Raw genomic sequence first — 15445 nt, 5'->3', positions numbered from 1 at the left:
TTTTCACCGGAGACCGTGAGGGCCTCGAACTCAACTTTCTGGATGTTTGACATATGAAAAACATGAAATTGATTTCATAAGGGGTTTGTTAAAAGGATAGTTATATGAAAATAATTAAATTTTCTATTTGAGGAAACCTTCTAAATGAGGAAAGTTTCTATTTGAGGAAACATTCTAAATGAGGAAAGTTTCTATTTGAGAAAAACTTTCTAAATGAGGAAAGTTTCTATTTGAGGAAACCTTCTAAATGAGAAAAGTTTCTAATTTGGGAAACTTTCTAAATGAGGAAAGTTTTCATTCCGGGTCATTTGCTATTTGAGGAAAGTTTCTATTTTAGGAAACCTTCTAAATGAGGAAAGTTTCTATTTGAGGAAAACTTTCTAAATGAGGAAAGTTTCTATTTGAGGAAACCTTCTAAATGAGGAAAGTTTCTAATTTGGGAAACTTTCTAAATGAGAAAAGTTTCTATTTGAGGAAAACTTTCTAAATGAGGAAAGTTTCTATTTGAGGAAACCTTCTAAATGAGGAAAATTTCTAATTTGGAAAACTTTCTAAATGAGGAAAGTTTCTATTTGAGGAAAACTTTCTAAATGAGGAAAGTTTCTATTTGAGGAAGGTTTCTATTTTAGGAAACTTTCTCGGGAATCGTAAATTTTAAGGATACGGAACATAAGTTCGGTTTAATGGTTTAAAGTTGGACCGAAATATTAGATTCCGGTTTGGGCCGAATTGATTTCCGGTTTAGAATAACCAGTTTGAACCGGTTTACCCAGATTGAGATCCGGTTATTATTTTTGGAACCGGTTATTATTCTTTAGGGTTTTGATGTTACCTTTCACCTTATGGGGTTGTATGGACTAGAACCGGGAGCTAAAGACCTCGGTAACTCACGCTGCTGCAACGAACCGCAAACAGTACCACGATGAACAGTACTGCGATGAACAGTGTCGCGATGAACAGTGTCGCGATGAACAGTGTCGTGATGAACAGTGTCGCAATGAATCAGTGCCGCGATGAACAGTGCCGCGATGAACAGTGTCGGCGATGAACAGTATCGGCGATGAACAGTATAGGCGATGAACAGTATCGGTGATGAACAGTATCGGCGATGAACAGTGTCGGCGATGAACAGTATCGGCGATGAACAGTATCGGCGATGAACAGTATCGGCGATGAACAGTATCGACGATGAACAGTGTCGATGAACAGTATCGGTGAACAGTGTCGGCGTGAACAGTGTTTTCGATTTTTAGGGTTAGGGTTGTTAAGAGCAAACTCGTGCTTATAACGTGTTGTGAAACTTATTGTTATCTTATTCCATTCCATGAATGATACATATATATAAGCATATAAACCTAGGGTTTTAGAGTACATAATGAATAACCCTGATGGGCTTATTGGGCCCAGTTATAAATCCAATATGATGTATTATAACAAAAGTAAAGTATTCTCTCTAAATTATAAATTAATAATTATTCGTCGCCCACTTGGTCCCATTTCTCAATCCTTCATCTATATCTATCTCCACATTTCATTGCATTGATTCTCTTACAAGCACTTTCTCCCTCAATCTTTATCTCTCCTCCATGTCTAAAATGTTTAGCAGAATTGCCATGACCAACTCTATTGTTCTTCTTCTGTTTTCCTTAACTTTCTTAGGTATCTTTTTTTGAATAATTGCTTATTCCTGTCTACCAAAAAGAAAAATTATTATTTCAATTTCAGATTGTCATTACACTTAATCTTAATTTCTATTACATTTTTTCACAGAACATGGATTGTTGTTTCAGAGGGTCTCCTCTCTTGGCATCAACTATGGTCAAGTCGGCGACAACCTTCCTCCACCGGACAAAGTTTTACAACTTTTGAGTTCACTCCATATCAATAAGACAAGAATCTACGACACAAACCCTCGAGTCTTAACCTCATTTGCCAATTCCAACATCGAGCTGTTCGTCACCGTGGAAAATGAAATGCTTCCCAGCTTAGTAGACCCTCAACAAGCTCTCCAATGGGTCAATACCCGTATCAAACCCTACTTTCCGGCCACCAAGATCGGGGGTATCGCCGTCGGCAACGAACTATACACCGACGATGACTCAAGCCTTATAGGGTTTGTTACATACATCACCTCAATTCCTATAAATTGTTATCCTTTTCAAATCTTGGCCCATTACAAATATACCTTATTAACCAAATCATGGTAGTCATGTGGGTATCATACTGCGATCGACTTAGCCCATGTTTTGTTTCAGGATTCTCTGGTTCAAAAAAAAAAGGTAATCAACCTTGTTATTGCTATTTTTCGCAGGTATCTTGTGCCTGCAATGATGAGCATTCATGGTGCTTTGGTCCAAACCGGACTAGACAAGTACATTCAAGTATCAACTCCGAATTCACTATCGGTTCTTCAAGAATCTTACCCTCCCTCTGCCGGATGTTTTAGGCCGGAGGTAGCTGGCGTAATGACGCAGCTCCTAGGTTTCTTGCGTAACACGAAATCCCCCTTCTGGATCAACGCTTACCCTTACTTCGCTTACAAGGATTCCCCAACAAAGATCCCATTAGACTACGTCCTCTTCAACCCTAACCCTGGAATGGTTGACCCCTACACCAAGTACCACTATGACAACATGCTCTACGCTCAAGTAGACGCTGTGATCTTCGCCATGGCGAGGCTTGGCTTCAAAGACATCGAAGTTGGGGTCTCAGAGACTGGATGGCCGTCTAAAGGCGATGGAGATGAGGTTGGAGCTACTGTGGCCAACGCAGCGGTTTATAACAAAAATCTTCTAAGGAGACAACTTCAAAATGAAGGAACGCCATTGAGACCAAACTTGAGTTTTGATGTTTATCTCTTTGCTCTTTTCAATGAAGACCTTAAACCAGGACCAACCTCTGAGAGGAACTATGGATTATATCAGCCTGATGAGACCATGGCTTACAATGTAGGTTTATTATCATCGTCATCATCAACAACAACATCAACATCTACCTCTTCAACCTCTATTATTTCCCTCACTTCCTCTGCCTCCACGGTATTTATCATCATTTAACTTTACCTACTCTGTTTCTACTAGGTCCCTACTTATATATTTCTTTTATTTTTGTCTTGAAATATCACATTAAATATCTTGGGAAAAGCTTTGATTGAGAAACATTTTTTAAAACAAATTCTGACGTGTTGTTTAAAAAAGAAGTGAATTGTGACGTTTTTTTCTTCTAATTGTGACGTTTAATACTTGAAAAGTTCGGCTTTTCTAGAACTTATTCTTACCAAACATATTTATTTTAAACATATTTCTAATTAATAATGATAAAGGCAGATTTTTGTTTGGAGCGGTATGATTAGTACTCACTAGTGTGATATTTATGATTATCGTCACCACTTTTAAATACACATTAGTTAATTAAAAATTTGTGATCTTAATTATTACTTATTTATGATTTTTTATTGTAAACAGGCTATAAAGAAGGGAAAGCAACAATTGATGTATTGGACATGCGTTTATTTGTTGGCCATTCACATGCTAATTAGAAGACCGTACTAGAAGCAAAAACAAATTGAGAGAGCTTTTACGTGTAAATAGAGAGAGTCCACTAATGCGGTTCATTTTTTCAACGAGAAGAATTAAACTATTCTCAAAAGTATCTCAGATGATTCTTTGAAGGGGAAAAAAGAAACAAACAGAAAATTTGTTCCGAGTAATTAATTAATTAACATCAGAAGGGGGATGCAGTACTGCAAGCGAATCCTTATGTATATAAAAACTGACGATTCATATTAGAACTGTATTTGTATTTGTGTTAATTAATTAGTTTCATTGTTTGTCTACATAAAAATGTTTTATGATTTGGTCCGTCCATATAATTTTTAAGTGTTTTCAAGGAGGTAAAACAATATAGTATTAATATAGAATACTGAAGATGGTTTATTAAAAGCTATATAAAAAAAAATATTAAGCTGTAGGTTTTTTCACAAGTGGTTGAAATCAATCGATAAGGTATACAATAATGATTCATGAATCATATGGGAACGATCGTGTACATATATTGTGATTCAGTGTCATTCGAGGCTTTACAAATTAAAACACATTCATTGCAAGTTTGCAACATTACATGAAAATGGTTGATTTCAAACTATATACTACATATGAATGATATTTCAGAAAGGTAAAGAAATTAATTTTAGATAACAAGAACTCATATATACTATATTACTACTTTTATAAGTGAAGAATAAATATATAATTATTATTGCTAAGCAGAAAATAGTGTGCATTTTTTCAACACTCCAACTTTTTTTTTTTTTTTTTGTGCACCACAACACTCCAACTTTAAAGTACATATTATATAATGATATCAGATATTTATTGTATAAAAAAGAGACGATATCATATTTTATTTAGAAATTTATTGATTGGTCACACCGAAGGTGAAGGCTCTTTTATCTTTTATCTTTTGGACGTGGAATCCATAAACCTTAGACATACGATACCTTCATTTTTCATCTCACCGTCGACATTCGATATTTTAATACCATTGTCTGCTCTTACACACACATGCATGCATGTATGTCTTCGTACTTGCACGGTGCACACACATGGCACTACTCATACATGCACACATGACACATGTATGAATGTGTAAATGTGTGTGGGATATTCACTAATTCACCAACTGATCTATCCATAATAGTTTTATTGTTGGACGGTAAAAGAGGGATATATATCGATGCTTCCTTTTTCTAACGGGAGAGAAAGAAGAAGTTAAAAATGATCAAAAGTGAAACTAAAATTTATTTTATTAGGAAGCATATAAATAGATATGGACGGTCCCAACTTTATTCCACGACCATGTTTTAAGTCGTCAGCATTTTGACAATAGTCATTGGCCGTCCCTTTTCAAAGGAGCTTTCTCTCCTTCAAATTTTCTATTTCCTACTTTTTTCTCTAGATTCAATTGTTACTTATTTGTTTAAAACAACATGTTTATTAAATAAGGAATATCTTCATCGCTTTTCCTATTCCTTTCTGGTTTTGTAAAATCCATCCCGGTTTAACAGTCTTAAAAATGCGACCAGCTATTATGAGTTTAAATCTGGAAATTGTCAGTAACACTCTTTAAATAGCTCTCGTAAATTTAGCGACGACTGATTATACTGTTCATATAATGCTGAAAAGGGTTTTAAATGATAATATTGTTCACATCTAAAGTAATTCTCATCAGATCGTTTACATTTTGAATGTTGTTTCTCATTAGAATTTACGAGTATTATTCGAATATCAATTTTATTTAGAGTGTCATAAAAAAGTAAAATTAACTTTTCTCTCTCTTTTGTTTTGTCTAAAATGTCTTCATTCTGATATTGAGACAATTTGGTAACGTCCAATTCAAAAATAATTTTCTAAAATATAATATATCAAAAGAAAAAAGTGAGAATTTTTGTTGATGCATACATGATTGAATGAATTATTCGTAACAGAGACAAGTTAAGCTCATATTAGTTATACAAAGATGTCAATCAAACGCAACTCCATGTTAGCACATGGTTACCTTTGGCTCAGAGATGATATCAATTATCATAGCTTTATAATGTAAGAATAAAATTATCGTTAGGTGCTGTTTCATGTATACATATTAATATATGTAACACTGAATCTTCTACTTCAAAGCAAAGCTAAATCTAGCTAATAAATGTGATAACAATTGAAACATGTAACAAAACAAAAAAAAATTGTAACATGTATATTTATTTTCTAGTCGGTCAATTATGTTTTTATCTCCCTCTTTATCGGGCACTAATCCAAAAATGGCGACAATCATCTCTTCTTTTTGGAGGCTCGAGGAATGAGTTGAAAATTGTAGATTATCTTTATTTTACATTTATCCAAAGTTATTCTAAAACGAATAGAAATAAGAAAATTAAAGATACTTTTAAATAGAATGAAAAGTGAAAAAAAAAAGTAGAATCTAGAATAATTTTTTTTTTCTATTGCTTCGTAAACAAAAAAAAAAGTAGAATCTAGAATAAATTGTGTTATTGATAATTTTTTTAGAGTACATAAGTGGATGATGAGAAAAAAAAAAAAAGTATATAAGTGGACATAAAATATATGTAGGACCACAGTGGTAGATTAAAATTTCCAATAACTTTTTTTTCTTCTTAAAAATCTTATTTATTAAAAAACTACTTAATGTCATAACAATAAAGTCATGCAGTTATTCAAAACCTACAAAAAGTATAAAGAAAGGGTACATTAAATGCACAACTACAATCGAAACATCCGCTTCGATTGGCTTAGTGGCTAGGCTATTGGAGACAATTAGCCACGACCACCTCGTTTCCCACGACCTATGCCCCTTCCACGACATGTGTTTTGTCCATGCATCTCCTTAGCTTTTGTTGATGGTTTAACCGGCCTCTCTCGAAGGATTCTTTTACCCGAAGGAGTCATAAGATCCATTGAATCAGATTCGTTGTCTGAATCGGACAAATCTTCTTCCTCATCCGAAGAAATCAATGAAGCAAACTGATTAGAACCAAGATTATGATCAGCAGATTTAGCCCTCTCCCTGCGGACAGTAGCATTTGCATGAGCATGAGCAGTAGCATTCCAGTAACTTAAATCTAGAATAAAAGTTTCTCTTGAAAAACACATAAATTGTTTGATAACAAAATGTTAACTCTTTTAGAAAACAGACTTTTAACATTCATGGAGTTAGATTTGGAGACGTCTCACTGTTACAAACTCAAAACTTGACTCCATTTGCAAGCTTATCTTCCAAGCTGTTGTCTACATTTTGTGGAAAGAAAGGGACTTAAGGTAATAAGGTTGCATAATAATGTCTTCAAATCTTGTCCTCACAGAGACAAAGACTTAGACTAGACTATTCTCAAAGGGAACCTTGTTGGCTTTTATCGTAATCTTTCCGGTAAGGACGGCTGCAGCTTCTTCTTCATATAATCCTCTTCAAGTGAATTTTACTTAATGGGCTTGGGTCTGTATGAAAGAACAAAGCCCACGAAGCTATAACACCATAATGGTTAATAATAAATAAATAAATGACGAGGTCTTCTAGTACTTTCCAGGTTCCACAAGACTCTCTCATTGCCTTGGCTTTGTGTCTTGTAATAATATACTATAAAACAAAATTTCGCAACCTTTGTCTGTCCAGATTCTACGTTTTCGTTTTCTCTGAAAAAAGCTGCTCGAAGATTATTTCCATGGCGGAAGAAGTTGCGCTTGATTTGGATGAACTCAGGCAACTCCAGAACATCGCCAAGAGACCTCGTGTTCTGAATCTCATCAATTCCGAGATTTCCAACTTGGAGAAGGTACCAATTCCCCCTTTTACCCTTTTCTCGCCATTATCGTTACCTTACAATTGTTAGGTTATATTATAAGTAGTTGCTCTTATCTGAAATGGAACAGTACTTTGATTAGTTTTGAGTTTCCCAGAAGAAAGAACTATTTCATTCTGTGTATGTGTGTGTTCTGAATTTCTGGAACTTTGATTTAGTTGTCACTGTATAATGATAAGGAACAAAAAAAGGATTACTTTTGAGTTCTATTGGTGAATTGGTTATAAACTAATCTCTTAGGATTGTGTTAACAAAGCTCTACTTTGATATCTGATTAGTTTGAATCTTGTTCTCTGTAGCTAAGAGACTCTGCAGTCAGTTCAAGTGCAAAGCCAGAGGTCCCGGTTACTGTTCCTGCACCGGTTTCATCTTCGGTTAAGCCGGTTTCTTCGGCAGTGAACTACGTAACTCTCGGAACATTCAGCTGGGATCAAGACAGTGAAAAAGTCAAGGTAAACCTATTCAGAGGTTTCCTAAATCAAGATTTCATTGTGTGGCTTTTCTCTGGTTATTATAATGAAGTTTCTTATTGCTGCTTTGTTTTTTTTTGTTTTTACAGATGTACATATCCTTGGAAGGTATTGATGAGGACAAGGTTCAAGCTGAGTTCAAGCCAATGTCTTTGGACATCAAAATCCATGATGTTCAAGGGAAGAATTACCGATGTGCCATCCCGAAGTTGCATAAGGAGATTGTGCCAGAGAAATGTAAAGTGCTTGTAAAGCCTAAGAGGATAGTTATCACAATGTTCAAGTCTTTCAGAGGAAACTGGCTTGACATTCACCACAAAGAAGATAAGGTAAAAACCTAAAACAAAAGAACATCTTGTTGTTGTAGCTTTTTGTCTGGTGAAACTAAATCTAATGGTAAAATGTTTATTGTTTGTTCAGATAAAACCGAGTTTGGAGAAAGAGAAAGACCCAATGGCTGGAATTATGGGCATGATGAAGGTAAATGATCTCTTAATTCGTGAGGCTGAGAAACATGTTTGTGCATTTCACATTGGTTGCTTATGGTTTCTTTTCTTTTGTCTTAACACTGCAGAACTTGTATGAAGATGGAGATGAAGAAATGAAGAAGACAATAGCTAAAGCTTGGACAGATGCTAGGTCAGGCAAAGCAGCAGATCCTTTAAAAGGACTATGAAGCTTCTGTGACATCTTTTGTAACCGAGCACCGTATGCTTTATGTTCTAGTGACTGTATCTGTGAAAGAACTTTTTTTTTTTCTGTGAAAGAACTTAGCAAAAGCAAAACATCTATTTTTTGAGTTTAGTCGAAATGTTGCTTTTACTGTTTTGGATATTGTTTGGTCATAAGTCATAACCATTCGAACCTTGATATTCTCGAGCAACTAGAAGCCTTCACTTCTTGATAGAGACGACGAGATTATTGAGCAAACCTTGCTTGCTCTGAAATGTTTCAGCTCACGGGATTTTGTGTTGCAGATTTTGGTACCTATGCCTTTGAAATAGCTTCCGCATGGCCCGTAGTGAGATGGCCTATACGGGCTTCACCGGTCCATATACTAATAGTTGACCTTTTCCATCGGTTGACCGATTTAACACACCTATTTATAATTAATTATCTGTATCAGATTTTAAAATACCTAAGACGTGGTTACTTGTAAGTTGATACAAAAAGAGTCTGTTACGCCTTGACACTCGAGCATAAGTAAAACATAATTTACAACATTTTAAATTCACTTTTATGTATTTTTAAACAAAACAAAACAAAACAAAAAGTCAATAAAACTGCCTTGGAAAAACGATTTACATGAAGGCAGAGGGCAAAAATGTTCATATATATCAATCAAGAAGCAAGTATAAGCCACTATTACAAATAGATTACGCCAAAAGTGAAGTCAAAGTTATTAATCAATATCAAAACTAATAACAAAAATTTCGAAACAGACATAATCAAAATGATATATAGTAAAATGTCATCAATTCTAAACAGAGAGCTGCGACGATGGTAGCTGTGACGATGGTCTCTTACCATCATCTGTGTATCCCAAAGAAATTGGTCGTACCGGTTTAGGACTCTCAACCGCAACATCACTAGCCGAACTCTGCTGAACCAAAACCGGATAAATGTCGGTAGAAACCGAAAGCCGAGAAGGCGAAGCAGGGGAAGAAGGCGAAGGCGAGATTGAAGGCAATTCAGAAGCCGAATACGAAGCCATAGAAAGCGTTCTAGTGATTGAAGGATTAACTTCAGCAACTTCTTCAATACCTTCATCTATATAAACAACATCTTGCATTGTTAACTGATGATATTCGACGATTTCTCTCAAGAATCGGTTTTCTCTAGCGTAAATCGAGTTTTCGTGCGCTAATCTCGCTTTCTCTGCCAATAATGTCTCTAGCTGAAGCCTAATTAGGTCATCATCAGCTGGATTGTTATTACCTTTATCTCGGTTATCTCTTAACCGTTTGTTTTCTTCTTCCAATTGCGCGCATCGTTCTTTAGCGAAAGCTAAATCGGCTTTAACCGTTTTCAATTCACGGAGGAGAAGCTTGGCTTTAGCTGCTGTAGCCATGGCTACATCACGTGAAGCTTTGAGTTGAGACTCATGTGGGTTTGGTTGTGTTAATGGTTGCCATGGACTGCTTGATCCAGAGGATTGGTTATAATTGTTGTTGTCTGAATCGATTAGATCAGATCCTTTTCGTCTGATTTGTGAAGCTACGATCGTACGACCTTCCTCGAACGCTTTCTCGAAACTATCTCCGATATGATTCAGAGACGTTGTGATCTTATCTATGCTTTTGCGTATGGTTGGATTCGAGGGTTCGAAAACGACGTCGTTTTGTTGTTGTTCTTCTTCTTCGTCTTCGAGGATTGATTTAGCTTTTTGAGCTAAGATTCCCCAGAATCCACGACTCTCGCTCTTATCTTCGTAAGCCGTGAATCCTTGAGCCTGAGATTGGATGAATTTTAGGTTTCTTGTCGGAAAAGTAATCTTATGAAGAGAGAAAAAGAGAGATCAGACCTGGGAGGAGGCACGGATTGCTTGAGCGGCAAGGGAGGAATGAGAAGAGAAAGATTGAGAAGATCTGAAGGATCCGCCATTGGAGTGACCTTTGAGATCACCGTGATCGTGATCTGGTGGTTGATGATAGATGTCTTCTTTGAATGTTGAAGCTCTTGTGATCCCTTGTCTTCTCCGATACGCCATTTTTGTTCTTCTTTGTTTTGATTCTCTCTCTGTTTTCTTCTTATATTTTTGGTTGTTTTTGTTGATATTAAGAAATTTGTTTATCACAATTTTTACAATCTATGATCCTCTGGTTTTACGTAATTCACGTTCTTTAATAATCAGAAAAGAAAACCACCATCAAACGTGGCTTAGTAAAATGGGTTGACTCCTAAATATGTATGTAATGCGCTGTTTAATGGGCTATAATAGTGATGGGCCAACGGCTCACTAAGGCTGAATTTTCAGAATCAATGTAAATGTTTTTTGATAATTAAAAATATGCTGTTAAAAACTTTTGACTTTAAATCAGTGATAGTCTAGAACTTATTTAAATAAAAATTAATAGCATTGTTAATCAATGATAAATTTAGGAATTATGATATATAATGGGTTACAAATTCAAGAGATGACTTGGAACCCACAAGAAGATTGATTTGGTAGAAGTATTTTAAACTCAGAAAGTTCCCAACTTTCTATGTAAAGAATGAAAGAATGTCAAAAGGTTTCAATTAAAAGGAAAAACATTACGCAAGAATGTCAAAAAGCTTCAATCTTACCTTTTTCCATATAGAATGGCCAGTTTAGATTTGGAAGTTTACGGATGCAATAATTTACTTTAAACCAAAGAGATTTCGTTTTTAATTAATTTTTATGTGACCATTTTCATAGTATTCACTAGTCAGTCAAAATATGTTTGAAAGATGTTTCTTAATCAGATTATATCATACGCTAAAACATCCTAACTTTTATATATGTAGACAATCATAATTTTGCCAAGCAAAAACTGGAGCGGGTAATCTAAAATCGATACTTAACTTCGACCATTAATTTATACAATATCAAACACAATATTAACAAGATTTTGTTTTCCTTCTAAATATGATTACTTCTCCACTCAATCAAATATAAATACTTTTACCAAAAGTAAAATTAATTTAATGACATACTAACGATAGCAAACCATTTGTAAAAAGTTCTTTCTCGCAGGGAAATTGTCTCTGTGAGAACTGAGAAGAAACAAAAATGAAGAAGAAATTGTCTCTTATAAATCGTGTAGTTGATTTATTCAGTTTTAGATTTTGTAGTACATGTAAAGATATCCCTATTTCAGAAGTACGTTTGAATCTTGACTTTTCATAACCACAAATGATTTCATTTTTCTAATCTAAAACTCATTCTATTCTTAAGAGAAATAGTTTATTCTATTTTCTGATTTAATTGCAAATTTAGTGTTATCGATTAAAGTTATACGTGGATATAATAAGTCAAGAATCAAATCTCACCAATTACGAATTTTCAATGTTATCATAAAATCATTAGCTATTGTAGATGTTTCAACTTGCTAAAAAATTAAATAGTATTTTTTAAGTTTATTTTAGATTTCCAATTTGATATCTAGGATCTATTCGGTGAACGATGATAAAAGAAAACTTTTTTTTTGTTAAAACAAATTCTTCTTATTATCAAAAAAGAAAATAACTATATTTAAAAGATCCCCGTCGAGCCAAAGCTTGGTGTAAAATTGTAACATCATTTGTACAGTGACAACAATAACACACTTCAAATATATAAACAATTTCGTACATATTAAATTATATAAGCAATGTCCCTCTTTCTATTTATTATTATTTTTTTTAAATATTTGGATCAACAAAGTCCGATCCATAGCCAATTTCTACTATGCAGAGTAACGTGACTTACTGGAGTCGAACTCCGGTGGAGAATGCGGAGTCAAGTGGACTTATCCACTTGACTAAAGGTAGATCCTTTTTCTATTTCTTGTTTTGTAAATAATTTTTGAGATAATTAGTTCAGAAGTAAAGATAAAATTAGTTTTTGATAAAATCTTGTCGGGGTCTAAAACAATTCTAATATTAGCCCATTCTCTTTCCATATTTTTAGTCCATTCTCCCATAATTTTTTTAGTGTAGTTATTTTCCCTATCTAAATTGAAAAGATGCAAATCTACAATACAAAAGGGCCCAACATGAGCTGGCTTTGGACCCGCATATGCACTAAAAAGCTGCATACAGTCCCATCGTGCTCTTTTCTATTTAATGAAAATAATTTTCACATGGTATATTTGGGTAAAAATTATGTTTTATAAATTTTTAAGTGGACGAGAATTCAATTTCATATAGAATAATTTTAATTTACACAATTACACGACACCCTTATTTGATAGAAACACCAACAAATTCCTATAAACTGATATGTCCAGTACGTGTCTCAGAAACTGTGTCGTATGATTTCCATGCAGTCATAAACCTTTGTTATAGTTGGACGCTATTACTATTTCTCGCTAGTTTATCTTTAGGAATGTAAGGTAAGTACTGAAATATATGGAGTGAAAAAGGTACGATTTAAATGTTTTAGTTAATGTTCAAAAAATATTGTTTTACGTATTCAACAGCTACTGCTAGTTAACATTAAACATTATGTTTGTTCTAAACTTCTAATCATCAATCGTGATAAAATTTTGAATAAATTCTTTTTGGTATTTTGAAACATTCTTTTCCCCATTTTTTATTTTTACGGATATACACAAGTTTTTGTGACAAAATATCCAAACACTTGAAAATATCCAGTTTTGTGACCATCTATAGTTGTCAAATGGGAGTACAACAGCTACCTATCATGGATATCTTCGAAACAGTACCGACCCATCAATCTTACCATTGTACAACCACAACTTCGTTAAAACTGAGAAAGTCTGGTATTGGAGTAATGTAACTATATTAATTAATGTACCATAATGCAACTAATTTACTTATATCATCTAGGGTAGGTGAGTCGGAGTCTATATATCAAGACCATTGTCCATTAGAGTAATAAAAGTAAAAACAAAGATCAAATACTATGGTAGTAGTTCTTTAACAGAAAAAAAAAAAAAAAATGAGAGCACAATCGTTGCATCGATAATTGTGCCATCTCTCTCTCTTGAAGGCGATTTCCGGTTTCAGATCTAGGTTTTTTCAGTTCTTTTTCTGGTCTTAACGGCGGCGGAGGCCTCTCGAAGGTGGCCCAGGAGTGAGTCTTTGTGCTTCTCCGTCAACAGAGGTGTGGTGCTTCCCTGTTGATGTGGTCGTGGCTCTGGAATGGCGGAGGAGGAGCATTGATGCAGTGATCTCCTGGTTGAGGACGCTGGGAGTTGTATCGATGCTCCTCAGGCTCGACCGTCGGACTGGAAGCTGCGTCCACGGCGGAAGTTGGCGGGGATAAGGTGGGGCTGTTGTTTTGACAGGTGGCTAGAGGTGGATCCTTAGGATCTACGATGGCTGATGTGGGGGTCGGATTTAGAGGTTCTGGGCGAGCCACCGTCCTTTAGATCTGCCGCATCGGGTGTGCCGACTGTCCGGATTGAGGCATGAAGACTCTGGGACTTCGGAGCTCTCTGGCGAAGGAAGAGAGAGGATAACTCCAAGCGTGACGGGTTGCTAGGTCGGGATCCGTTACCGTCGACCCTGTCGTCGGAGTGACTAACTTTTTGGGAGGCTTGTGGTGGGTTGGTGCGACGGAAGAGCGGGATGGCTGTCGGAAACTAGAATCTTCCTCCAATTTTCTCAATCCTCTGACGCGGCTACGAAGCTGTGGACCTTGGTTCTACCAGATCTAAGGTTTGGTCACTCTGCGAACGATGATCAACAGGAGTCGATTCTTTTTGCTTTTTCCGGCGAGTTTCTGGTGTACCGGTTTTGTTACTGGGTTTTAATTCGTTGTAAGCCGAGGCCCATGCCTATTTGGGTTGATTTTATATAAAATTATTAATTAAAAAAAAAAAAAAAAAATACTATGGTATTATTTAATATATACACTACCTGAAAGTCTGACCAGAGGCGACCAAAACTGTTGTCATACTATTTTTACTGCTCCATCCATCTAGTTAGTTACAATATTTTCGGGTGAATTCAACAAATTATCCATTCAATGATTTACAAAACTTGTTCAACCCAAACTTCTTTAAACAATAAACTAAAGTTTAAATTAAGTTACATGTTGATGAATTTTTTACGGATGTATTATATGACAACTTTGTGAAATCTTTTTATTTTTATTTTTTAATGATATATTTTGATTATATCAAGAAATAAGTGAACTGAAAACGGGTATAATTGGTGTCTAAATGAAAGTGATAATAACCAATAAAATAAATAAAAGTAAATGAAAAAGTCATAACCAAGTAACCAACGACATTACGACAGTAACTGTACAGTTCTCTGTTCCGTTTCGTACCGTTCTAAAACCTGTAAGAACCCTAGCACGTAGCACCTGTCTCTTCTTTTTATCTGTGGTCTCCACTTTAATTTTCCCCAATGCTTTTTTCTTTAATTTTTTTGTCAACTTTCAAACGTTGTTTAAAAGAAAAACTGTTATACCTTAATCGTGTTTCTAGATCTTTAAAATGTCTCGAAAACTAACCTTGTTCACAGTCTTGTAATCTCCAGTCAGCAATCCTTTATTTTAATAGAAAATATTTGTTTTAATAATAATATTAAAATATATTTGTCTTTTTTGTTTTTTTTAATTTCATTGATACTTTAGGAGAAACGTATTCCACTTTTTTTATACTATCCTTACCCATAATAACATTTTATTGGTTCTAAATATTTATGTTCCACATAAAACTATAGGAAAATTTGAAATAAAGGACAAATAATTAAACTATTGTCCATCTATGCATTCTATATTCATGATTAGTAATATATACTTTAATATTGATCATATATGATTTCAAATAATTAAGATCCCAATATGCCCCCCAGTCTTTTAAAATCTTACTAAACTATTAAAAAAATTCAAAATTAAATTGATTTCTTTCTAAAAACAATTTGGAAAATATATAAGACAAAATCAATATTTATTTATATTCCATTATTT

General features: G+C 34.6%; 3 protein-coding genes across 3 annotated transcripts; 2 read left to right on the top strand and 1 right to left on the bottom strand.

The window, feature by feature from the left end:
- Positions 1-1462: 1462 nt before the first annotated feature.
- Positions 1463-3790, top strand: LOC9326912 (glucan endo-1,3-beta-glucosidase 11). Its single transcript, XM_021010967.1, has 4 exons — positions 1463-1659; positions 1771-2113; positions 2312-3038; positions 3465-3790. Exons 1-4 carry the CDS (start codon positions 1587-1589, stop codon positions 3549-3551), a joined length of 1230 nt encoding a protein of 409 aa, XP_020866626.1. The 5' UTR covers positions 1463-1586; the 3' UTR covers positions 3552-3790.
- Positions 3791-7061: 3271 nt separating this feature from the next.
- Positions 7062-8640, top strand: LOC9326911 (calcyclin-binding protein). The gene is made up of 5 exons (XM_002893551.2): positions 7062-7339; positions 7666-7818; positions 7926-8165; positions 8257-8316; positions 8411-8640. Exons 1-5 carry the CDS (start codon positions 7067-7069, stop codon positions 8510-8512), a joined length of 828 nt encoding a protein of 275 aa, XP_002893597.2. The 5' UTR covers positions 7062-7066; the 3' UTR covers positions 8513-8640.
- Positions 8641-9129: 489 nt separating this feature from the next.
- On the bottom strand, positions 9130-10705 carry LOC9326910. The gene is made up of 2 exons (XM_021014619.1): positions 10361-10705; positions 9130-10288 (listed from the first exon to the last, which is right to left on the bottom strand). The coding sequence occupies exons 1-2, from the start codon at positions 10544-10546 to the stop codon at positions 9317-9319; spliced, it is 1158 nt and encodes a 385-aa protein (XP_020870278.1). The 5' UTR covers positions 10547-10705; the 3' UTR covers positions 9130-9316.
- Positions 10706-15445: the final 4740 nt, after the last annotated feature.

This window comes from Arabidopsis lyrata (assembly GCF_000004255.2).
Source record: "Arabidopsis lyrata subsp. lyrata unplaced genomic scaffold ARALYscaffold_1, whole genome shotgun sequence".
In the NCBI taxonomy this organism is placed as follows: domain Eukaryota; kingdom Viridiplantae; phylum Streptophyta; class Magnoliopsida; order Brassicales; family Brassicaceae; genus Arabidopsis; species Arabidopsis lyrata.
This window is presented reverse-complemented; position numbering and strand designations above follow the sequence as displayed.